The sequence below is a fragment of the Barbus barbus genome (genome assembly GCF_936440315.1).
Source record: "Barbus barbus genome assembly, chromosome: 22".
Lineage (NCBI taxonomy): Eukaryota > Metazoa > Chordata > Actinopteri > Cypriniformes > Cyprinidae > Barbus > Barbus barbus.
The window spans coordinates 30039051-30066422 of record NC_136750.1 but is presented as its reverse complement, the minus strand read 5'-3'; the positions used below and the strand labels follow the sequence as shown (position 1 = coordinate 30066422).

Genomic DNA, 27372 nt, shown 5'->3' with positions numbered 1-27372 from the left:
AGTTGTGTCATCAGCAGTGCTTTTTATTGCATTATGGCACTTTTACTGTGTCATTGCCGCTGAAGTTATTTTGCGTGCTATAGGCGAAGAAGATATCTTACTGTGCCATCATGGCATACTAGGTCATAGGCATGATGAGGATGATATAGTCTAATATATGATTCTGAAACTGTACACAAAATACTAAATAAATAAATTGTCAATAATATTTTAGAATTAATTAATAATTAATTATTAATAAAAAGTTTAAAAGAACAGCATTTATTTAGAAAATAAATTTTGTGTTACAATATACAATGCTATTCGAAAGTTTGGGGTCAGTAATTTATTTATTTATTTTTTAAGAAATTAATACTTTTATTCAGGAGGGATGTGTTAAATGAATAATTGTCATATTAAAGACTTATATTGTTAGAAAAGATTTCTATTTTGAACAAATGCTGTTCTTTTTAACTTTGTATTCATCAAAGAATCAAAGAGAAATGTATCACAGGTTCCAAAAAACAATATGAAGCAGCTCAACAGTTTCAGCACTCATAATAAATCAGCATCTCATAATCATGTGACACTGAAGACTGGAGAAATGATGCTGAAAATTCAGCGCTGCATCACAGAAATAAATTCTGTTTTAAAGTATATTAGAAATTATATTAGATATTAGAAATTGCAAAAAGATTTCACAATATTACTGTTTTTCAGGATTTTTGATCAGTATTTAGAAGAGACTCCCTTAAAAACATTAAAAATCTTACTGATCCCAAACATTTGAGCGGGTGTGTGTGTGTGTGTGTGTGTATATATATTATATTACATACACACACACACACACACATCATATATCATATCATATGAGATATGAAATTATATAAACATGTGTGTATATATAATGTGTGTGTGAGAGAGTATTTAATTTTATAATATTGTTAATAATTCTTACTCTACTGTATAATTTTATAACATTCTAGTTTTAAAATATAGAATTTGAATGTAATGTATGATCCTTCCAGATGTTTCTGAAGCTCACTGTAATAAGAAAGTTGGCCTTATGTTAGGCTGACGTTCAGAAATGAGCGCCGTGCATTCTGGGTCGCAGTTAAGATAACATGATCTTCCATTAGCTAATGAAAATACAGGAGCGTCTGATCTAAACACATTTTTATCTCATGACAGTCTATAAGTCTTCGTGTTCAAGTCCAGAAAATCATAATAGGCTGCGTCCATGAAAAAGTTGAGATAACTTATCAGTTTCTTCTCTGTGTCAGAGGTTTTAGTTCATAGTGCATAAAGCATATTGCATTAAAATTCTGTATTTAAATCTAGAATGTGTATGTTATAAAATTATACTGTAGATTAAGAATGATTAACAATATTATAAACACATGCACACACATACATAAAATGATTTATATATACACATAATTTAAGTAAAAATATTAATTTGATATATGTGCATATATATATATATATATATATAATATTTTTTTATAGAGATATACACTTTTTTTATATATAATATAAAATATTATTGACTTATTTATTACTTCTTCTTCCCCTGTAGCCTTTAATTGTGCTTTTAAATGCACAGCCGTTCACAGGCTGCTGTTTGATTTAATGGCCACATCAGTGAGTTCATCAGTGGCTGTTGGCAATATCTGTCAGTCAAACAACAGTGTTTTATAATGTTACGTCATATTCTTCTGCCTTTTTTATTCAGTGTGTTTTCTGAGTTTATGATTGTGCGACCCACCATTCGAAACGCAATTTCCTGTGTTATCTCATCTGTATTATGGATATCTTACAACATCATATTTTACCATTCAGGAAATTATGCCTGACGTACAGAAATGTGATAAACTAGGAGTCTTTTATTTCTTAATAAGATGTGATGCAACAAGTAATTTGTCTTTAAAAAGAAACATTTATTTTCTTATGCATGAACATTTTAAAACAGAAGTCTTATAATGACTAAGTCTGTGTATGTTGTTTGCATACTTTTTGCCTTGTTTTGCATTAAAAATATCAATATTTAGTTTGAAAGATCAATGCAGTCAGGTTGCATTAGTGATGTTGAGAGAAGCAATAAAGCTACACATCCTGATGGGATACTTTCACTCAAGGACAGTCGTTGCCATGACAACAGCCTCTCAGGGCGGGGCTTAAGTGCAGGTATTCTCATTAGAGCAGAACTACAACACAAGCCCAAGACTTCAAGGATGTGTCTCGCTCTGCTGATCATTAAACCTTGAAGGCCACAGACAGCTCAGACGTGTTTTGTACAACGTCCCAGCGGAACAAAACGCTGTTCTGTGATCGATTATTGATCGTGAACACATGATGCTTTCAGAACTGTACTGCTTTCTAAAAGTGTGAGGTGTCAAGATGTTGTTCTGACTCATTCAGAATAAACCTGGTTTTTCGTAACAGTGCTGGATGGAGTTTATCAGTATCAGTCTGACTTGTCACGAGTGAACTTGAGCAGTGAGCGTTCTGGATAACATCTCTGCTGTTTTTGCTCTAATCCGCCGCCTGCTAACCGGTTTAGCTCTGATGTGTCTGTCTGGAGATCAGAGACGGGTCAGACATTATTCTTTGCAGAATTCCCCTCACAGATCCTCTATCAGACCACACAAATGGGTGAAATAACTTTGCAATGTGCTTTTCTTACTTAAAATATTTCATCCTGGGTTATATTGTTCAAGATTTCGTTTTGTACACTACCGTTCAAATGTTTGGGATTGGTGAAGCTTTTTTCAGTGTTTTTGAAAATAAAATCTCTTCTGCTCACCAAGGCTGCATTTATTTGATCAAAAATACAGGAAAAATGTGAAAAATTATTACAATTTCAAATAGCTGTTTTCTATGTGAATATCTGTTAAAATGTAATTTATTTCTGTGATCAAAGCTGTATTTTCAGCATCATTACTGCAGTCTTCAGTGTCACGTGATCTTCAGAAATCATTCTAATATACTGATTTATTATCAATGTTGAAAACAGTCATGCTGCACAATATTTTTGTGGAAACCGTGATACAATTTGTTTCAGGATACAGTAAATAGAAATTTCAAAAGGTTAGAATTTGTTTGAAATAGAAATCTTTTGTAACATTAGTAATGCCTTTACTGTCACTTTTGATCAAATTAATGCATCCTTGCTGAATCAAATATCATATATTATAGTATTCATAACATAGATCAGACACATCAAGCTAAACAGCTGCTTGTCTATTTGTTTGTGTAACTATACAGATGCCATATGTAATGTTATACTATTTAGTAGGTTTTTTGTCCCGTTTTTTATTTTTAACAAGAAGATTTATAAATGAAAAGGTGCTGTTTTGTTATTTATCAGACAAAATGGTGCACATTTCTTTTGTGAAATTGAAATGTCAAATAAAGCTAAATTGAATTTTTAAAACACAATTTCAAAACAAATAATACAAAATAAAAGGAATCTCTTCATATAGACAAACCAAGGCTTTGTTTTCAAAATTAGAAGCAAAAACAGAACGGTCTTCAATTTAGTAAAACTATACTACATAAAACATTTGCACAAAACAAGCAGCAGACGGGCTGAACAAGAACAACCTTAACCTGCTGTTCTCTGCCAGCAGGTGGTGCTTATGGAACAGCAGTGATACTGCATTTCTTTGGTTACGCTGCTCTTATAAACACTACTTTAATATGGATTATACAGAGGCTAAATGAAAAGTAAATAATCCAGTCGATGTGACCTGTGACTGGAGGAATTCCCCTAATAATTGTTAAGACTGATCATTTTTCTCTCGCTGTAGCTTGATACGCCTCTCCATAGAGTTCAGTATAATAGGAGAAATTAGACCTTGCCCATAGACATTGCCCCACCCTGCTCATATGGTATTAATATTTATTTTTAGGGGGAGACACTGCAGGCAAAAACAGTTTTTTCATGCACCTGTCAAATTTGAGATTTGGGGCTTTTTGGTTTTTCATAAAGTATTTTTTCAGACTAGTGGAAAGAAAACATCCTAAAGACACTGTTAAATGTTTCTTCTATAGCACTTTATCTATTTGTGTCAATAGATTTCAATGCATATTTTTAAAGGCTGTTTTCTCTCCTACACTGAGCCATATATCTCCACTTCAGTAGCACTTACCAAACGTTACATCTTTATTCCTGTCTATATCCTGAAGGTTTTTACAGAGGGATTTGTTCATATATAATTTGCTTGATTATATACAACATTTTATTCCCCCAAAAATTGTGAAATTGTATTGTTTTGTTGTAATGTATTGTTGAGTGACTAAATGAGATACCCACAATTCCCTCTGTAAAAACTCTAACATGTCAATAAAATTAAGAATTTTGAAATCAACTCCATCCAGTGTTTAGATTTTTGTTCTAGAAATGTATGCAAATTGGCGCATATTTCATTAAATAATGCCTCATTTGCATATTTAAACTTAACATTTTAGAAAGCTTGTAATGCAATTTTTTTTATTTCAAATATCAATGTAATCAATCAACTAGGTAAGTAAGGTGATAACTATTAGTTCTTTTTTTTTTACCCGATTCACCTGCAGTGTCTCAAGCGCAGTGCTGCTTTGTGTACAGCGTTACTGGGAAACAGCTATTTTTAACGCTCCAAAAGCGGCACCTAGTGGCAAAGAATGAATTTACATTTTCATTCAGACCAACACGAAAAGACCAACTAGTGGGTGGGCAATATGCTAATGCTTGATGTTGACATCAGCATGAAACGGCTTGGGATTCGTTTGAAAAACGACTCGTTTCAATGATTCAGAGTCGACTCTTTCTTTTAAGAGACAATAACTTTATACACGGTGCACTTTCAGATTTAAAACTTTGCAGGATGTTTTCATAGTCTTACACACTGCATGAAAGCTCATTTTCTAAAATCCATAATAGGGGCACTTTAAATAAGGTCTTAAATTTGATTTTAACAATCCTGCAGACAGATGTAGCTTTGCACACTGCCAGCATCTTGAATGATTTTGATCAGCATTTTAGTGTTCATACCAGAGGGCCCTCTCAACTTATATCTTACAGTTTGTCAATTTATATAAGATTTTGTAGGCTTTGCATACATGTGCATCCCTGAAAAGCCTGAAACTACAGGGCCCCCCCTCACATAACAAATCCCAATTTAACCCCTGGCTAGGCCTATGTTTTTTAGGCAATGATGTTGATCATGTCTGTCTTAGCAAAATCACGGCCTTATTCTCTTTGTCTCAGGCAGATCCTGATCCGTCTGCTCGGTTCCTGTCCTCCGTCTGCTCCGGGTCGCTCCATGCAGGGGAGCGGCTGATGCATGGGCCGCGCTCCGGTGAGCCTGTCCAGACTGAAGCTGGGGAAGTTAAAGGTGGTTCGGCGGCAGCTGCTGCAGCGCTATGAGCACCAGCCGTTTGTCTCGTGTCTGGCCGGCCTGTACGGCTGCCAGTGGAGACGCTACCAGCGTGCCAAAGCCCAGCCGGGGGAATGCTGCTGCAGTCGGGTGAGGAAACATGATCATTACGGCGCTTGGAATCACTCCTGCTTATGCTTTTCTGCAGTAATGGTTTCAATGCAAGTTTTGTTCCAAAACACAGTGAGCTGCCTACATAGACGGCATGTTTAGGCATCACAGCACTGCAGAATGCTCAAAAAGATGGACAGCAAAATAGTCAAACCAAAAATGATTCAGACACCAGATATAATTTTTGATATTTTTTAAGTAGTGGGTGCAGGACACTGTAGTTCATTTATATAAATGAGGATAGCAAACTAAAGTAAACCGTGACATATTACACCCAAAAATTCTTCATACAGTGGAAATTTGGGAGCAAAAAGTATTCAGACACTTTGAGCTGAGCATGTTTTGCTGAAGTGTTTTTCTTTAATTGCTAATGTGATGTTTTTCCATCACAGACTGAACTAAATGAAGCACTGCTTGGTAATTAGTTGAGCTAAATTGGTATTATCTAATTGTGTTCTTAAATGTAACAGCTGACAGCTATTCAACCCAATTCATTACATACCTTTCTATCAAAGTTATCTGACATTATCAAGATCAATTTGAGTTCTGCTCATATTTATAACCATTTTCTGAACTATAGCAAATAAACTGATAATGTGAGAAAGGTTAAAGGTGTCTGAATAAAACCTGGTTTGACTAGTTCTGCTTTATAAGATTTTTATTTTAGTTGCAGTTCTAGCAATCCCAGCATGCATTGCAGCGACTTCACTGGAAGGTGGACTGAGGCAAAAAATGTAACATGCATCAATAACAAAATTCAATCAAAAAGGATTTTTTCCCCCCTAATATTTCTGTGTGGTATGTATTTTAATACTTACAAGATTATCACATTGTTACTGGCAATATGCCAAGATCACATTGATTGAGATATGCCCCATGGCTTATTATCATTTTATTTTTAAATATTTCTTTGTCAGAATATTTGACTGGGTTATATAAAATTGAAATAAAAAATGTTGTCATGCATTCACTGTAAATAAATATAATTATATATCTCAGTTGCTATCATATGAAATGGCTATTTCAGCTGAAATATATAATATGAAATATGAGATATATAATATAAGCTCAAATATATGTTTTATACATTATAAATGATTTAACTTTATAAAATTAGAAAAAATATTATTTTATAAAACATTTAAACACAAATTAGATATGTTGCCATACATAATATAAATATTATTTTCATTACATTTGAATGTATTATATAAAATAAAAAATAAAATTTCTTAAAATTAAAATGTCATGCATTCACTGTAGTTTGTCCAAAATATATTTACTCAATTTTGCAACAACAAAAAAAATCCCTGTTTTTTTGTCATTTGTCTTTGCACTTTTGACCATACATTTTATTCATTTAGTTTTTAATCTAAAAATCACCACATAGTTCAAAGATTTAGTATTTATGCATTTTAACAGGCAATTTTATCTAAAGCATCTTGAATTGCATTCAAAGCAATTAATAATTTCATACATTCCCTGGGACACAAACCCATGACCTCCTGTTGTACCTTAAAAAAACGGCAACTTATTTCAGTAAATGCAAAATGATATATTACTTTTACATCAAGATGAATAAATTCAGTGCGTGCTGATATAAAGTACACCACATATATGAAGTCCCAACATCTTGTTCTCTCTCAAGGGGCTTGTTTCGTCTAAATCTGTGAATATTTTCCCCATCACCAGAATATCTGCTGAAGCCACTCACGCGGCTCGATAGAAAGCACTTATCAGGGTATTTTTGCTGCATGTGCTGATGAGTTTTCTTTAACTCCTCATCTGCTGACGGGCTGCTTCTACATGGAGCTGTTTTCAGTGCAGATAAACAAGCTCCCCTTGGAGTCATACCCAGAGTGCTCTGACTCAGAAAGCATCATTCATTGAGTCATTTAAAAGCGGCTGATGACTCACTGTATGATTGCTGTGCTGGACGGCTCCTAATCAACTATTTGAATTGCAAAGTTAGTATTAGCCTCATGTTTCATCCTCCTCCTGCGTTTCTGACTGTGGCCGCTGTGTTGAGTAATTGCGGTGCAGTGTGGGTGTTCTCACGGCTCATGATGGCTCTGTTTTACAGCTGGAGTGCGCTAGTTTCACTCTGCTCATCGTAACGTTTTTCCTGACCCTGATATTCGTGTACTTCTGGAGTGAGGCGCAGAATGACTACAATGACTTTGACTGGTGAGTGTCTGGGGATGAACACACAGGTGGATTTACACGCAGTTGATGTGTCATTCACAGAAAACTCTGCTGTTTGTGTGTCCCTATGGCTTCTGAATTATATAATTACATTACATGATTAAGGCATAGAAAAAAAGCATACTGTACAATTTTTTTTTTTTTTTATGTGCATGTCCCTGTTCATTTCCATTATATTTGAATGGGTTATATAAACTTGAAAAAATTAATTTTGCTCTTATTCAAAGGAAAATAGTGTGCATTCACTATAGTTTTTGTCAAAATCATCCTTTTTTGAATCATCCTTTTTTTAAATGTTGTGTCCCTATGGCTTAATTATACATCACATGGCTGATTTGATTATATAAGGCATAGACATTTTTTTTAAATTGCATTTTACTTATGCAATGTGCATTTAATGTTTTTGTTATTATTTTTGTTTTTTGTGTCTCTATGGCTTGCTAATTATATAATTACTTGATTAATAAAATTATGTATTACATAAATAAAATGTAATGCATTCACTGTAGCTTGTCTAAAATATTTTAAAATTAAAAATAAAAATTATTTTAATTTTGTGTGTCCCTATGGCTTCTTAATTATATAATTATATTTCTTGATTGATTTGACATATGCATAGATAAACATTTTATTTTTTCATCAGAATATCAGGAGCTTGCATGTCTCTATTCATCTCCATTATATTTGAATAACTTGTATAAGTTATAAAAAAAAAATTATTTTGCTTTTATTGAAAGGTCATGCATTCACTGTAATTTTTGTCAAAATATTTTCTGAATTTTCTTTGTCATTTGTCCCTGGACTTTTAACCAGTTACATTGATTAATTTAGCAAATGCTTTTAAAACTAAAAATGCATTTTGATGTCACATTGACCTTTAAAAATAATAGTTTGATCTTTATTTAATGGTTTGCATAAAAATCAACACAACTGAAAGGCATTTTGGCAGATGGTTTTATCTGGTTTTATCATACATTTAGCATTAAACAAACCCTTGGCATTGCTGACAGTTCTTATCATTCAATTATTTTCATATTTATTCAAGTTTTAAATGAAATATTCAGATAGGAATGCCACCAATCCCTGAAAATGGCCTTGGTTGGATGGATTCATTGATTGAGTTGATATTCCCAAAACAAAAAAGCCAAGCCTGTGCTTTATTTCTGCAGGTTTAACTTCGGGAACCTGGGCTTCTGGTTCCCGTGGTCAGTGGTGTTGTTGGTGCTCGCCGCGGCTCTCTTCACCTACATCGCCCTCCTGCTGGTGAGAACAGTGAACTGCAGCAGAGCGCTTCAGTATGGCTTTCTCCTGATGCTAATGTTGTGTTGATGTTGTGCAGGTCCTGGCCGTGTGCCTTCTCTCTGAAGGACAGAGGCTTTACCTCCACTGGAGCCACAAGGTGATCAAAGAAGCGTCTCTTCATCGTTCATCCTGCCGTCCTTGCCTCGTCTCGCACATTTGTATTCACTCCATATCTGTGTTACCAGAGAAACCGCTTCAGATGATTCACAGATTATGTTGAACCTAAGATTAAATCATTTATGATGAGTTTTTAATGCTGAATAGAGCTTCGCTAAATATACGTCAGTTTAAAGTGTGATTTCGGGGACTGCTGTAATTAATATACATTTTATTTACTGTTTACTTAACACAAATGTTGTTGTTGTTGTTGTGGTTTTAGGCTCCAATATTAGCCAAAATTCCAGAATATTTTTAGGAAAAACAGGATATTGTTGTTTTAGGATTGTGTTTTCAATATTTTTAATAATTGTTTTATTTGAATGTTCATTTTAGAAATTTTATTATTTGCTTTTGTCATTTTTATTAGTTTTTTATTTCAGTTTTATTTTTCATTATTCATACTTATATTATTTTAGCTTGTTGCCAAGACAGGTTCATTTAGCTTCATTTAAATTATTTATTTTATTTGATTTCTGCTTTATTTCATTCAACAATATTTTAGTTAATAGTTTCAGTTTTAGTTAACACTGCAGGATTGTTATGCTTAAAAAAACAAACAAACAAAAAAACTAATATGTTAACTGAAATAATATATATATAAAAATAAAATATATATAAAAAAAATAAAACTAGACTTTTTTTTATTTCAGCTATAGTTGCCTTTGCAGCATTTCTCATTTTTATTTTATAAATGTCTTGATATAATAAAAACAAACTAAAAATGAAAATGACTAAAAACTATATAGACATATTAAAAAATAATAAAAATAACGTAACTACTACAGTGTAAACTACTACTGTACATTTTTAAAAACTGTTTAGAATTTTATTTTTAAATATGCTGAATTTAAATAATTTACATGCCTCTATTCAACTCCATCATATTTGAATGTGTGTGTAATATATATATATATATGAAGTTTGCTGTTATTGAAAGAAAACATTTATGAATTCACTGTAGTTTTTGTCTAATTTATTTTAAATGTAAATTCGATTATTTTAAAATATTTTCAGTTTTTTATTTTATTTAGTGTGTCTTTTTAACTAGAATTAAATTAATAAAGAAACAGAAAATGTAAGCATGAAACTAATTCAAAATGTAGTCTAAAGTGTAGCTGAAATGCAGCACTGCTATAATTAGTATTTTTTTGCTCAGATTGGTATCCTGGTGACCCTCAGCTTCTCGATCAGTGCCACAGCTGTGCTCTCTGACTTATGGAGCAAAGAATGGACGACGCTGCTCCTTTCTTTTCAGGTGAGTCACGGGCAATCAATCCGAGCAGATTTACCTCTACAGTTGCTGTAATGTGATTGTGTGTCTGTTCTTGTCCTGCAGGTCACAGCTCCCTTTCTCCACGTGGGCGGAGTTTCACTAATGACATTTCTGTCCTGGCCAATAGCCTTACACTTCTTTCGCATGAACAAGAGAGGTATGTGATCCTGATCACTGCTTGTGAATGCATAGTGATTCTAGTCATATTTCAGCCAGCAAACATCTAGTTGTTTTTAACAAGAACGGTGGTTCTGGGCTGGAGAATGGGATCCGCACCTGCTGGTCTCGAACCAGTCTCCAGTGTTGCACAGCATGATGCAATATACATGCTTTTAGTCGACGGATACTCCATTCCTGTTTTCTGTTTTGCTGCGTACCAACTTAAGCCACTTTATTTCCCCCATCCATACATTTAAAGGATCTGCGAGTATTTTTGCTAACTTAAATGTCTCAGGACAATCAATTTAATGATACCTGTCAGGAAGAACTAATATACTATATATGATAATATACTATTATTTATTCGTATTTTTAATTTGCTTATATTTTCAGCTTTTATTTAAATTTTTCTTTTAACCCTAAAACACAGCACGATGCATTACATAATTCAAAATATGAGGGTGTAAGGATTAGCCCTTATTTTAATTTAGCTTTTAGGGAATCTATTCTTAAGATTCGATATTGAGATATCAATCAAAATGTATAATTTCTAAGGTTTTAACGACTTGTCCAGCGAATCGTTAAATTCAGTATATATTTAACATCTTACCCGTGGCCAACGATAAAACAAACCAAATAGTACTTTATCAAAATTCATGAGCATAGGTAACGCGATCTTTGGCAAATAGTTTAAGACTTGAAAATCACATATCACCAGACGCAAGATTTCTTAATAAATCAGAGTTTATTTGCTACTCTATGACACTACTAAGCTAAAATAACACAAAGCAGAATACGTACACACACAAACACACATACACGCTGCAGGCAATGAATTGTTTTGATTTGAAGAGAGTTTAAGGTTCTAATGCTCGTTTCCAAGAATGCTCTAACTTCAACCTGAGGGAGTCACAAGCAAGGAACTTTACTCTTATGGAGAATTATTTGATTACTTGCTCTGAGTTGTTTGGTTCCTTTCCTGGTTGAGGGAACCCCGGGTGCGGATTGGCTGCTGAAGTCGTTCATTCAAAATCAAACACCAAGTATTTTGCATACCCAAAGTACATATATCAATTTTATCTATTACGCGGTTAAGGCATAGATTAAACGATCCTAAATTCTAAATAATCACACCAAGCATGTGAAACTAAACAATAGTGATCGGGAAAAATTAGACATCAAGAGATTACAACAAGAACATAGATTCCAATAACACAGCAAGCTTATAAATGACATGAAATACAACCTTAATATATATTGTCTGTATATATATATTGTATATATTGCTTGTAATAGCAGCAATAATTATTATTTGTCCTTTTTGGAATACTTTATAAAGGTCTGCTGGAGGGAAACGGGAGGTCATGGGAATGTCACTCCGAATGGAGATCTGGTGATTTTCTTAGCTCGGACGTCTGTTGTAAAACCATCGTCTTTGTTGCTACCATCATTGAATTACTGCGTTAAACGATCAGGAGATATCAGGGAGGGTCTGTGCTGGAGCCTTTCCAGATGCCAATGCTTTGTACTGTTGATTACGTGACTTCACGAAACCGGTCAGGAACAACATTGAAGGTTCTGTTCTAAATCAGATGTTCCCTCAAATTTATCCTGGGTTGTTTAGAGGTCTCCTGAGATAAGGAGATTCAGGGCCAGCCAGTCAAATGCAGATACTGGGAGTGGAAGTCTTAACTCCTGCTAAGGAATGTGCTGGCTTGAAATTATTTTGTGTGTGTGTCCTGCTCTACAAGGCATTGCAAGGGGGAAAAAAACAGTGAAATCAATACGGAAAATTGTGAACAACAAAAACCATGCAGGTGAATGGCCAGGTTATTCAGTACCATAGTCAACAACAACATCATTCTGCGCTCAGGTGAATGGAAATAGCATCATTTTGTTGTTATCAGTGACTCGAATCCATTCAGTGTCTCTGTTCACACAGCTGTTGCATCTGTCCATGCTACCCTGTACCGTGTTGTTAGACTATGATAAAGAGCGAGGATGATGCAGCACTTGCTCCTGTTGTTGTTTTCTCCTGCATCTGAGCTGAGTCACATCTCTCGCCGCTCTTAATGAAGGCATGAGGATCGAGGCAGAAAGACAGAGGCTGAACTCACAGCAGCGTGTGACCCTCGCCTCCATCCAGAGACCGGCCCTTTGTCCCGCTGTCCCTCTCTCACAGACATCGCCTCTCTCTCTGAGCCGTGCCAGTGTAGAGATGACATATACACATGCGTCATGCTCTCTAATAGGGCCTGTCGGTGGCTCTTCTCTTTCTGTAATTCCCATGTTTATTCAGGCTGCTAGATGATTGCATATCTTCGTGGATTTGGCTGTGATGATGGAATATGTTGACCCAATTTTGGCCAGATCAGAAACCCTGAAACTTTTGAAAGTGATGGTTGTATAAGCTCAGCTTCAGTTATGTTGAAACTGTAGAAATGGAGAACAATGTACTGTATTAAAATGAAGGAAATTTCATAATATTGCAAGTATACTTTTTTAACAGGTGTCTTACCCGTATTTAGAAATTTGCACTGTTTCAGAGTTTATATAATTGTCTGTAAAAGTAATGGGTAGTGTCCTGTACACACACACACACACACACACACACACACAAATATCAAATATATAAATAAAGCAAAAACTTGGCCAAGCACAGCAATGACACACAATCCTAGTGATAATAAATAAAAATAATTAAAACAATGTAAAATATTCATATAAATATTTTTTTAAATAATATAAATTTTATATATACAGTATATATAAGAACTAATAATACATTGCATCCAGGTTTATTATAGATGCCTACAACCATAAAAACCTTTGTTATTTGAAATAAAACTTGAAATATTAAATTAAATTCAAACCTACACTGCAAAAAAATGCTTTTCTTACTTAGACTTTTTGTCTTATTTCCAGCCCAAATGTCTAGAAAATCCTTTTTGATTTAAGAATTTTTAGATGAGTAAAAATTGTCTTGTTTTCAGAAAAAACTTGAAACAAGCAAAATAATCTTGTTTTCTTTTTTCAAGCAAAAACTCACTTCATTTTGACATGTTTTTTCTGAAAACAAGCAAATAATTTTTATTTGTCTACAATTTTTTTGATATTTTGTCTGGAAACAAGACAAAAAATCTAAGTAAGAAAAGCATGTTTTGCAGTGTAGTTGCCAAGGACACATTTAGTTACTAAAATAATTAAAACAAAATTAATAAAACTATATAGAACTATTTAAAAAATGTAACACGTACTGATTGGTGAGTGTCGTGTGTGTGTTTCAGTGAGGCAGGTGTCTCTCCTCAGCTTGTTCCTGGCGGTTCTCTTCGTTCTGTATCTGGTGCCGCTGGGCATGTATTCTCCCTGCATCAAAGAGGAGGGCACGCTGGGGCCGGCTCCCACCCTCATCGGCCACAGAGGAGCGCCCATGGTCTGCTATTTTTACCTCATGATATTTCTGTGTTATTGAACGAACACCAGTGGATTTTATGTGGGTTTGTTATGTCAGCATGCCCTTTAAAATCCATGTTTTTTGACTTCACTTTCAAAATTATACTAGACTTGGTTTCATTCTGATTCTTAATTTTTTTTGCGTCGTGTCTTTGACCTTTAATGGAAACATTAAACGTTTAAGTATCATTACAACTGGTTGTCAAGTTGCTGTTTTGAACTGTTGTTTAATTTCAAACAGCTCGCACCAGAAAACACCCAGATGTCCTTTGAGAAGGCTGTAGAAGCGGGAGGAGAGGGACTGGAGACGGACGTCACAATCAGGTGAGTGTCTTCAACCGTTCCTACTCACTGTATTTGCATAAAAGCATTTTAAAGCACTGAAACGTGCTTCCTTTGTGGCATTGTATGCATTCATAGGCGTTCCTGTAGTTCAAACAGTAAAGCATGCCGCTTGCAACGCCAATGCATGCATTATTAAAATGTATACCTTGAATGCAATCTATATTTATTTGGATATGCATACATGTGAAAGTAATATGCACAGGCTTTTGTAACACAATTTTGTTTTGAGACGTGATTATGATATGCAAAAATAATCTTCAACTCTAAATAATGCAGCCTTATAAGATACTTCATTCTGGCCTATTTTTAAGGCAGCATCCTTCACAGAAAATGCAATCCCATAATGCATTGGACACATTTCTCATTTTCATGTAGTTTAACTTGATGTACTAAAATAACAAACAAAACTAATAAAACTATATAGAACTATTAAAAAAAAATACAAAACTAATTTTAAACTAATCAAAAAGATAAAAACACAGCAAAACCGCAGTGAAAAATAAATATACTAAAATGTATTTGAAATAGTATACTATAAATGCATTTACATATTTATGTGCTTAATAAAAATACTAATTTTGTGCTTAATGCGCTTTAATTGTGCAGAAGTAGTGCTGAAGTCCAACTAAAGATATAATGAGGTACAAGTGGCACTATTGCAGTTATACTTCAGGTACACTTTAAGTATCTTGCATTTAAAGACCGATATTATTCAGAGATCATACAGTCCTCATTAATAGTGACATTAAAACACATTAGGCTTAATATTAAGAAATGTGCATTGTGCACAAGTAGTCCTCCAGATAAAGTTTAATTATATTTCTTATATCAGTAAGCGATATGTCACTAAATATATTAATAGATTTGAACTATACTTAGTATGAAATAAAGGTATTTTAAATATTACTACTTTTTTTTTTTTTTTTACAAGGGAACTAATGCAACTAACTAAAAATGAAAACAACAAATATAAAAATAAAATCTAATTTAAACTACTAATAAAAGCTATAATCATATCTCAGTGTTACTAAAATAACGCAACAAGTCATTTAATTTAATGCAATAAAGTGAGAGAATGCCAATTCTACAAATACTTAGATAAAATACGTCTAAAGCATTTATTAATCTTGGCTTCATGTTAGGTGTTGTTGCTGTTTTAGTGAGTTGTGAGATTTCATGTTATTATGATGTTGCCTTCGAAATAAAGCTGATAAACAACAGAGCTAATATTGATAGTACATAAAGTCCCTTCCACATTCAGGAGAATCTGAAGCAGCATCTTTAGTGTCAGGTTAAAATACTGTAGGGTTATTGTATTACACAAAACCAATGCGGTTTCAAGAGAGTCCAGACTGCAATAATGAAGCGCAAGCAGAACAAAAGCAACTATTTCCTCAAGAATGATTTTATAGAAAGTGCTTTGTGTTTAACCTAGCAGACCTACTGAGTGTGTCATGGATTATTTGTGATATAACGACCTCTGACCCCGTTCACAGTTATAGATCGTGTCAGGTATGGATTGAAATTGGGTTAATCTGGCTAACAGAATTAGCAAGCATCTCACTTCGTGTTTGACCAAGTTATCATTTGTCAAGTGACCGATTTAGGTTATTAGTTCAACCAGGTGAACATGAAGTGATAAGTTTCCTATGCAAGCATAAACTGAGAGAGCAGTACAGTTTAAAAACATATAGTCTTTTACAGTATTTTAGACCTTATACAGTAATGGTGAATTTTTCAGGCCCATGAAATACATTTCCATGATTATACAAGTCAGTATTGGTAACTAAAAGTAAAGTAAAATGATTAAAAATTATGATTTTTAATGTATTTAATTAAAAACAAAGCATGTAAATGAACTCAGTCATTTTTTCTTGGTGTTGTTTTTATATTTACAGTATTGTTTTCATTTTTGTATTTTAAGGTTTCATTTTTATGTGCTTTTGTAATTTTACTAGTTTAATATTTATATGTATTTTTATTTATATTCATATTTCCGTTTCAGTTTGTTTTAGTAGTTTTAGTACTTTAAATTCAACTTATTTTCAGTCAGGTGCCAAGGCAACATTTCTAAAAAAAAAATATTTTTTCTTTTAAGTTGTTTATCTAATAATTATAATTTATTTCAGCTTTATTTCAATTTTTTTTTTTTTTTTTCATATTTTGGAAGAAGTCAAATTTACCAAATCTTGGCAACTGACTGAAAATAAATTGAACTTAAGGTACTAAAATTACTGAAATGGAAATCTAAATAAATAGAAATATAAACATAAGCACATAAAAAGGAAAATAAAAATATAAAAACAAATTCTAAATATTAATAAATGCTGTAATTGTATAGAAATACAAAAATAACACCAAGAAAAAAATATAAATCCAACTGCTTTTTTCACACCTTGGCAACTAACTGACATAAAATAAGCTGAACGTGAAGTATTAAATTGCTAAAACTGAAATAAAAATAAAGATAAATATAAAAAAACCCAAAGAAAACTAATAATAATAAAAAAAAAAAAAAAAATTTGAAATATTAATAAATACTGTAATTGTATATAAATACAAAAATAACACCAATATTTCGTTTTTTTTTTTTACTTGGAGTGTTATTTGTTTGTTTGCTGCTTTAAAATCATCTTTTGTTTTTTATATTTTGGAAGAAGTCAAAATCAAACTGATTTTTCAAACCTTGGCAAATAACTGAAATAAAGTATTAAATTGCTAAAACTGAAATAAAAATAAATATAAATATTAAAAAAACAAAGAAAACTGAGAATATTAAAAACAAAACAAAATCTTAAATATTAATAAAGTATATAAATAATACAAAAATAACAGCAAAAAATAAAATTGACTTGGGGTTACTGTTTTGTTTGCTTTGCTCTTAATTATATAGTATAAAACCATAATTTGTTCATATTCTGAAAGTAAAAGTCAAACTGAATTGGGTTTCATAGCATGCAGAAACAGCATAAACATTCACACGATGCTCCTCTCTGCAGTTATGACGGCGTCCCGTTCCTGATGCATGACAGCACCCTGAGGAGGACGACCAACGTTCATCAAGTGTTTCCCAACCGGACGGACGCGCCGGCGGCCATGTTCACCTGGTCAGAGCTGGAGATGCTCAGCGCCGGATCCTGGTTTCTTCGGGTAATGATCCAGAAGCTCAGGGTCCTGTTCATCGACTAGCAGTTACATGAAAATATTGATGGCTATGTGCATTATTCAATACTAGCTGACTGAATACTGCCTGCCTCAAGTGTCATCCAGTTACCTTCTTGGATAGTTTGCATTTGCAATGTATTTTTTTAAATGAAAAAAAATCATATAAATTCTATAAAATATAGTGCTGTCAAACGATTAATCACAATTAATCGCATCCAAAATAAAAGTTTTTATTTACATAATATATGTGTGTGCACTGTGTATATTATTATGTATATATAAATATGCACCCATTCATGTATACATTTAAGAAAAATGCATTACGTTTATATATTAAATATTTATATTATGAATTATATGAACATAAATATACGCATGTAAATATTTTCAATATATATAAAGTGTGTGTTGTTTATATATACATAATAAATATACACAGTACACACTCATATATTATGCAAACATAAACTTTTATTTTGGATGCAATTAATTGTTTGACAGCACTAATAAAATATAAAATAGTATCCTTTTGTAGTATGATCATGAATTAATGACTGAGAATGTGTGCAATGCATTGTGGATGTAGGATTCAGTGCCATGTACTCTGATGCACATTTTAGCAAATATAAAAGGCTATTCGATGCATTGAGAAAATTGAAAAAAAGAGAAAGAACAATAATATGCTATTTAGTGGTCGACCGATATTGTTTTTTTGACAGCCGATACAGATATCTTGGAAAGCCGATATAAAACCGATATAATTTTATTTATTTTAATTAATATTTAAGAAATTTGAAAATGGATTCAAAAATAAATATGTAAAATAAACATCTTCAATACTTAAGATGACAAAGTATTTTTCACAAATAAATAAATATTTTTGAAAAATATAATTAAAAAGGAAGTAAACACTGTAACCAACAGGGCACTCCGTATTCTGGGAAGTTTGTGTGCATTGGGAATCATATTTCTTTGAGTAAAGCCAAGGTAACACTCATTTTACAAACAGCACACAGTGAAAATGGCATGAATATGACGGTAGGCAAAAGCATAAAGCATAATTTGAAATCACGAGTTTAACTTTGTCGATCGCGCATCTTCAGTGAAGCTGAAGTCTCCTCTTGTCCGCATTCAATTCACACGGATCGACCATCACGCAGAGAACACGCGATCATACAGGATACAAACACACACTTTATTAGATCTCACAGCTGGATTTGACTAAGTTTGCAAGGTTTGTGAAATTAAATGTTCATTAGACATTTAAAGATTTGTTTGAATGATGTAAATGCGTATTTGCTAAATGCTGACGGCAAGAGAAAGTATTATAATGTTTGCTTTTCTATTAATAATAATGCAAAAGCAATCGTTATAATACTTTTTTGTTTACATTTTAATTCCTTTGTTTAACCGTTCTGTCTGATTATTAGACAGACTTCTTTCCGTATTAGACAGAACGATGACAGCGAACAAGAGGGAGAATGTGAGCGCTGTGTGCTCAAGCGCTGCCGTTTTCAGCACCGTCAAAATAAAAGTCCCGTGTTGAACGCATCGGCCAAACAGAAAAACTTATCGGTCGATGCCGATATTTGAAAAATGCCAAATATTGGCCGATATAATTGTCGCCCACTAATGCTATTCCATTAAGTGTTTTTGTTAATCATTTATTGGCTATTTGACGTGTTGTATTTGCGGCTAGTAATTGGTTTTAAATGGATATTTGTTGTTTACTTTTATAGAAAGTATAATTACTATTTTCATTTGTTTTACCTCAAAGCTGGGTATTATAATATGTTATGTTCTTTCCAGCATTTTCCAGCCACATATTGTTCTCTCAGGGTAATTATACATAATAGAATAAATTTTATATGAAAGCACACAGAATGAATGGACAAATTCGTGGTGGTCTAAACAGAAACCCATTATGGCTTATGAAAACCCATCGTTCTGTAATAAAAAATAATGCAGAGCACATCCATATGTGCTTTGGTTCTTGGCTTCTTGATTAACCCGAGGATCCGTCTGAAATCCCTGCGAGGAATCAGCTGGGATTAAAGGATTCAGGCTGGGATCAGGCTTTGCCCGGAGGAAGCTCTCCCAGTGTAAAGTTCAGCGCAGGGAGTTTCAGGGCTTTGATGAAGTGAAAGGCTTGTGAATTGGAGTTGAAAGATTTACTGTGTGTTATCTTTGACCTCCTAAAACACTGGATCCTATAAAGGATCTATAAAAGTGTTGTCAGACGGCTTGACATATTACAGGGGTTTTGAGGGTTTTATCAGCAAGTTTCCCTAGAGATTTTTCAAAAATGTTATAACTATTATTATTATTATTATTAAACTAAATAATTATAAAATCAAAAATATATTACTGTTGTAATCTAAAATAGTACTGTATTTTTTTTAATTCACTTATATTATTATTATTATTATTATATTTATTTTTTAACTATGATTATAAAGATTAAGATATAATACCGCTGTAAATTACAACTGTACTGTAAAATATTTATTTGTATTAGCATAGTTAATCTTATTATTTTAACTAATTTAAAAAATCAAGACATATTACTGTATGTTTGTACAGGTCTTGTGTTTTGGTTTTTAGCAAAAAGGCTTTAAATGGAAAAGTAGATTTTCTTTTAAACTGGATGAAAGCACAAAACCTGAGTGGAGATCCTTATATAAACCACCGTTGACCAAGAGAACAGGTGATTTACATTGGAGAATTCTTCATGGTGCTGTCGCGGTTAATGCTTTTATTTCAGTTTTAAACCCTGAGGTTGCTTCTGTATGTCCTTTTTGTTCTAATAGAGAAACCGTCTTTCATGCTTTTACGAACTGTTGTAGATTGCAACCTCTATTTCTTGTTGTAAGTAATGTTTTTAGGAGTTGTAATGAGGCTTTTTCTCTGTAGACGTTTATTTTGGGGTTCAAATATGTGAGGAAAAACAAATATTTGTTTGTCAACTTCTGAATTTTGTTCTAGGCCAAGCAAAACTGGCCATTTATACAAGCAGGAAAAAGAAAATGGAACAGAATGTAAATCAGGACATAGTAGCTGTGTTATAAGACTGTTGATGATTTTGTCACTTTTGAATATATTTGGTGTTGTAATGAGGCTCTGTGCTCTGTTTTTGAGGGTGAATTGATCTTTACATTGTAATTTAATTTTTTTTTGTATATATATTTTTACTGTGTTGGAGTGTATTGTGAATTGGAGGTTTTCTTGTAATACAAGTTTTGTTAAAATTCAAAATTCTCTCTGTCTCTCTCTCTCAGAGGGATCCTTTCGGTACAGCCTCGTCTCTTGATGCAGACGAGAGGGTTCGAGTCCAGAACCAGACGGTCCCCAGCCTGAAGGACTTCTTGAATCTGGCTGCTGAGCACGGGAGGCTGGTGGTCTTTGATCTGAGACGTCCCCCTCGAGGACATCCATACAGAGACTCGTGGATCACGCGCACGCTGGAGGTCATTCACAATGAGTCCTTCATTAACTCCAGCCAGGTAATTCATCAGCCCCAGCTGGATCAGCATTACAAATAACGCAAGTTACATAATCAGATTACTTTTTTCTAGTGCTGTCATATATGTGTGTGTACTGTGTATATTTATTACTTTTATTTTGAATACGATTAATCGTTTGACAGCACTACTTTTTTTCTGAGTAGTAAAGTAATGCATTACTTTTTAATTAGCATAAGTTACTTTCTCAAACAAGTAAGTCCAGTTACTTTGTTTCCCATGTATTGAGTGACAGCTCTGGTGTTGCCATGTTGAGAGAAATCAGGAGTAAGTGCAGAGCGTTGTGTGTGTTACTAAGTAACATAATTAGATACTTTTTTAGGGAGTAACGCAATATTGTAATGCATTACTTTTAAAAGTAACTTTCCCCAACACTGGCGATAATAATTATAATAACCTCATGGCATTTGGCCGTTCCCGTTTGAAACGTTTGTGTAAAAATGAAGAAAGATTGGCTGAAGATGTGTTTTCTGGTAGGTGTTGTGGCTTCCGGCCGATCAGAGGAGTCTGGTGCAGGAGCTGGACCCGGAGTTGCAGCAGACGTCTGGAGATCACGCCTCCATCGAGGAGCTGCAGGAGGAGCACATCGTCCGACTCAACCTGCACTACAGCTATATGTCACAGGAGCAGATCAGGTACGGCTGATAGCCAGCGATTGCATTTATTAAGATCACTTTTTTGTATTTTAACCCTCTGAGCGCGAAGCCTGTACCGGTGCGGTCTGTCTCGTATTTTCTTGATGACCGCATAAAGAACTAAAAATATTCAATTTTTGATCGTATAGATTAGAAAACGGAATCATTTGACACTTTAAAGTGTCTACTTTTATTTGTGTATAATTATAACAACAAAACAATGTGCTTTTGTAAAATAAAGAAAATAAACCGGGTGCCTCTGTCACGTCTCTTCACAGACACATAAATAAAACAACATGAATCTCAGCGAATACTCGCCTCAACGACACAAGAAATACATGTATAGAAAGCTTGAAATGTCTACTTTTAAATTAAGTTGCGTCCAAAAAAATATTCACTGCTGAAGTAATCTGTATGAAACCAACGCGATGCCCAGTTTTTCCCATCTCTAATCATTATCTGTCGATCGCGCTTTTCAAATTCTGTAATGTAAATGTAAACGCCCACATCGCCCCCGTAAACAAACGTGAAGAGTTCATCCCAGCTACTTTTTGTTGCTGGAAGAAGACGCGCTGAGAGGAATAACCCAGAATTTACCTCAGAAGAAGAAAACAATGCAATTTGTCATGCAGCTAGATCCAGTGATCATTCTGATGAGTAGCCTAAGATTAATTGCATCTGTTGTTATTGTGACATAACTTGTACACATTTTACTATTTAGATTTTTCCCAAACTATAATTCCTGACTACATGTATGAAATCAAATGAAACAATTTGAAATGTGTCATTTAATTGTCTAAATGTTTCACAACGCAGGATGTTTTATAACATAAAACCACAAGATATAAAAGTAGAACGAGTGTTAACACTATGAATGTTATTAGAGTCTATGAATGTTTGGCACAAATGTGTGTTACTGTTTAAGTCTCAGTGTTCAGATCAGTATGTTCAATCATGTGTCCTTGACCTTCACTGTGTATATTTTTATCATACTGTGTTGTAAATAAAATACAAATAATAATAATACATATACAAATAATGAAAAACCCACATTATTTTACTCTCCTCGCACTGTTTCTTACCTGCCTCAGTCACATTCATATTGATGGCCCATTATGGGAGGCCCTTTGTCTCTCAGGAGTGAATCACTAAATGCAGTCCGTAACTTTTTGGGTTAAAAATTATCAGAAATCAATATGAGCTAACCGATCGTTAGATTTTAATCACCATTCGTAGCGTGATTTATTTTAATCCTTTTTTCCTCAGTTGGTCAGAACAAAAGTGGCAGACTTGTTACTTGTTCAGCTGACAATATCCGGTGAAAATTCTTATTTGGGTCATATATTCCAAGGCGTAGGCTAGAATCTGTGATTCCTGAGTACAGTATCCACACCGGTGCGGTGACTGAAAGCCACACATACTCCTCAAAACATTAGATTCATCCGCGCTGGAGCCGTGCCGGTGCACAGCCCATGTAATGAAGATAATTGTGCAAATAACTGCAATTGCAGGTTTTCAGACAAAGAGGCAAAACCTATGGACTGCGGCTTTAACTGAATCTTTAACTGTATTAAAAAATAATTTCAGTACTTAAACCTATAACAATAATAGGTTGGATAACATAATCCAGGTTAGGGCTGGATAAAATAAAATATTGATTTCTCAATTTAATTGATTCTCATATTTATGAAACCATATTGTTTCTTAAATCCCAAGAATCGATTATTCTAGCCTGTTTTCAGTTAATGAAGAGAACATCGTTGTGCGCCTCCTAGTCAATAAATTGCAGTAAGCTTTGTTACTTTTGAAATGATTTCTCAGAGTCTCAGATTTCAAATTCTTTCCATTTTATTACAGCATTCATATAATAATGACATTCAAACTATGTCATGTGACATCACATTGTGACACAAATTAACTCTTTTATTGAAGACTTCTGACTCATTGCTGAGAAAAGTTTTTACAATTAAAGAGTGTGAAACTTCATAATGTCTCTGACGGCTCAATAACGTCTCTTCTGAATGTGTCTGTGATTTCAGACAGTACGCCTCCGTGAACATCAGCACTAACCTGTATGTGATCAGTCAGCCGTGGTTGTATTCGCTGGCGTGGTGTGCCGGGGTTCATTCGGTCACGACGAACGCTCTGCACATCCTCAAGATGCTGCAGCGGCCCCTGTTCCTCATGGTGAGCACAGATCCCAAACCTCAAACCCTGTCACTGACCGACGTGTGTCAGACAATCACACTTCTCTTCTCCTCACGCAGACTCCTGATGAATACAGTCTGATGTGGATCCTGACTGACGTCATCTCTGCTTTTCTCATCGCTGCTATATTCATCTTCCACTGGTGAGTTCTGTTCAACTAACCAGAAAACCTGCAGCGCCACTTTAATGTCAAACCTAAACAAACACACATGCATCGCACGTTCCAGATCTAAACTGCATAATGTCTTTTTAAATATAGTATGCAAGATTAGAACTGCATCAATTACAGTATGTCCCAAATCATAGTTTAAGGTTAATCTGAATATTTTATGTGCAGTTTACTTATCCAGTGTGCATGGCTCCATAATTTCTTGTGTGCATTTGTTTAGCTGTTTGTTGTAGAACTGCATCATTTGTTTAAACTGCATGCAAACGCTGCATCACCGTGTTCTAATAAAATAATTCATTAATTTCAAATAAAACTGTATGTGGTTGGTAGCTAGCTAGGTGAAAAGACTGTATCACATCTAGCTGCACCATATTAATTCTTTTATTTATTTATTTATTTTTTTGTGCATGTTGGGCCAGTGTCAAGATTGTGTTTGCATGCAGTAGTTTAGTAAATACAGTGGCATTTTAGTGCCACGTTAATAAATAAATAAATACTAAATCTATGATTATGAGTTTAAATTCATAATATTTTTAGAGCAGTCAAAATTGCAAGAATGAAGTGTTATACTGCACGAATAGTTAATTAATGTGAAAATTTCACATACTCCGTAAAAAAAAAGTCTTATATTGTTGGCTTTTCTTAGGTAAATGTTATGTCATAACTGTTATGATGATTCACAAGCTGTTTTATTGATATTGACGTTTTATTAAATTGCTCTGATTTTTTCCGACACCCTCTGATATCCATTCTTGTTTATTTCGCGCTGTAACTAGTAGAAAAGAGGAAGAGATAATTGATTTTGCTTGAACTGAGGCAAATACAGTGATCCTTACGCTACATGAAAGAGTGTAAAAACACATTTATTGTTTGCATGTCATGATAAAATTGACAGAATTTAAAGGCTGAGACTGTTATTTTAAAAGTAACAAAGCTTACTGCGATTATCGGGTGGCTGTAGCAATTCTGATAATTAGTGCTGTCAATTAATCGTGATTAATCGCACCCAAAATACGTTTTTTTTTGTTTACATAATATATGTGTGTATTGTGCACATTTATGATGTATATATAAATACACACACATACAGCATATATTTCGAAAATATTTACATGTATTTACATATATTTATATAATTTATATTATATATAAAGATATTTAAAATATAAACATAACATATTTTTCTTAAATATATACATGCATGTGTGTGTATTTATATATACATAATAAATATACACAGTACACACACACATATTATGTTAACAAAAACGTTTATTTTGGATGCGATTAATCGCGATTAATCATTTGACAGCACTACTAATAATGAATTGACTTGAGAATGTTAAATATTATTTGCAAGCATTTATACCGTCAATAAAACAGCTATTTGCCTCAGAAAAGACGACCAGTTAAGTTAACTGAATTGGAGTCCACTTTAACCTATTATTTTTTTGCATATGGTCCCAGGACTGACTTGCTTTGCCTGACTTGAGTTGAAGGCTTCAAACGTTGTGAACATGCTGCATGTTTGTTGTAGTTCTATGATAAATGTTTGGTCCTGCAGGTGGCGTGAGCGAGGTTTACCGTTCTGGTCGGGCAGCAGACAGGTGAATGAGAACGGGGCGTACAGCAAGTTCAGGACGGGTAAGTTTGATTTTTGGCCGTGAATCTGTCTTTGCTCATGTTTTTGGCGTGTTATGCTGCATGCGGCGTCCAGATCGTTGGCTATTTTCAGAACGGCAGACTGTTTACAGCACATTACAGTGAGTGTGATACTGCACTCATGATGTAATGCACTCAACCTCATCCAAACATCTAATACAGGACTGTTTATCTGATACAACAATAAAAACTGCTAAATAACTATATTCATTTCTGAGTTTATAATTGGTCATACATAAAAAGGCCATTTTAGTGGCAATACTAAATCTTGAAATATTTAGTGCATATTGTGAAATGTATTTTGTAAAATATAGTACACAGTACATAATGTGCAATAAACTTTTGTGTTCTGAACATAGTCAGTGAATTGTGTGTGTGAGATATGGCACATTATTATATATTATAATGTATTATTCATGTATTACAATATAAATGATGTAAAGTACACACACACACATATATATGATATCTATGTGTGTGTGTGTGTATTAGTGCTGTCAAACGATTAATTGCATCCAAAACAACTATTTTGTTTACAGAATGTGTGTGTACTCTGTATATTTATTATGTAAATATAAAGACACACACATGCAGTATATATTTTGAAAATATGTATATATTTATATTCATATATTATATATAAATATATTTAACATTTTTCTTATATGCATGTGTGTGTATTTTAATTTTAATTTTGTATTTATATATACATAATAAATATACATAGTACACACATTCTGTAAACAAAACTTATTTTGGATGTGATTAATCGTTTGTCAGCACTAATATATGTGTATATATGTGTGTGTGTGTGTGTGTGTGTGTGTGTATAAGATTTAGATTAGAGTTACAAAATTATCTTTTAATCATAAAAATGTGAAATTTAAAATAGTTTTCAAATGAAAATAATCAAAATTAACACTGAAAATAATTTTGTTTACCAACATCAGAAAACCATTAACATGCACATTTTTTATTAAATTATAGAAATACATAGACTTTATACACTTCAAATGTTTATGGTCATTAGAATTTGGTTGACAAAAGGTTTGAAAATCCCTGACCTAATTCCCCAGGGCAAAGGTTAAGTATGGGAATTAGTAGTCATATTTCCCAGAAGGCCTTGTTGTTCAGTGCTGTGATGTTTGCGTGTGTCTGTGCTGTAGACGCGTCTGAGGTCGTCGGCGTCCGCTGGAACCCTCTGTTCTTTGACGGGCCCTCAGTGTCCCGGGACCCTGAGCTCCCCCTGCATGTTCCCCCTGTGCATGGCTTCCCCGTCCCTGTCTGACCCTCCATCACTCTCATTACGAGCCGCTCTCATGTCTCTCCATCCGTCCGGCAGAGCTGAGCGACGTCTGGTCCATCTCCAGCATCAGCGTCCGCGGAGAGGCTCAGAACTCGCCCGTCACACCCAGCCTGCCCACCATCAGCGAGGAGCCGCCCGTCTGAAGATCTGTGGAGGAGCAAAGCCTGCAGCATCACACGTCCATTCACCGCTTCAGAGCGACGCAGACATCAGCCTGAGCTTCAAAGCAACTGAGGAAGATTTCTTGATTTAAAGATGCTTTTCATAAACTAGTCTGGACGAGGGTCAAACTTTGGA

General features: G+C 33.9%; 1 protein-coding gene across 1 annotated transcript; it reads left to right on the top strand.

The window, feature by feature from the left end:
* Positions 1-5309: 5309 nt before the first annotated feature.
* On the top strand, positions 5310-27218 carry LOC306888031 (glycerophosphodiester phosphodiesterase domain-containing protein 5-like; the record flags this gene model as incomplete). Its single annotated transcript, XM_079446127.1, has 15 exons — positions 5310-5492; positions 7597-7700; positions 8888-8981; positions 9058-9117; positions 10336-10434; positions 10516-10609; positions 13899-14044; positions 14306-14388; positions 17409-17559; positions 20853-21077; positions 21573-21730; positions 23770-23917; positions 23998-24080; positions 25672-25751; positions 27112-27218. 15 exons carry the CDS (start codon positions 5310-5312, stop codon positions 27216-27218), a joined length of 1815 nt encoding a protein of 604 aa, XP_079302253.1.
* Positions 27219-27372: the final 154 nt, after the last annotated feature.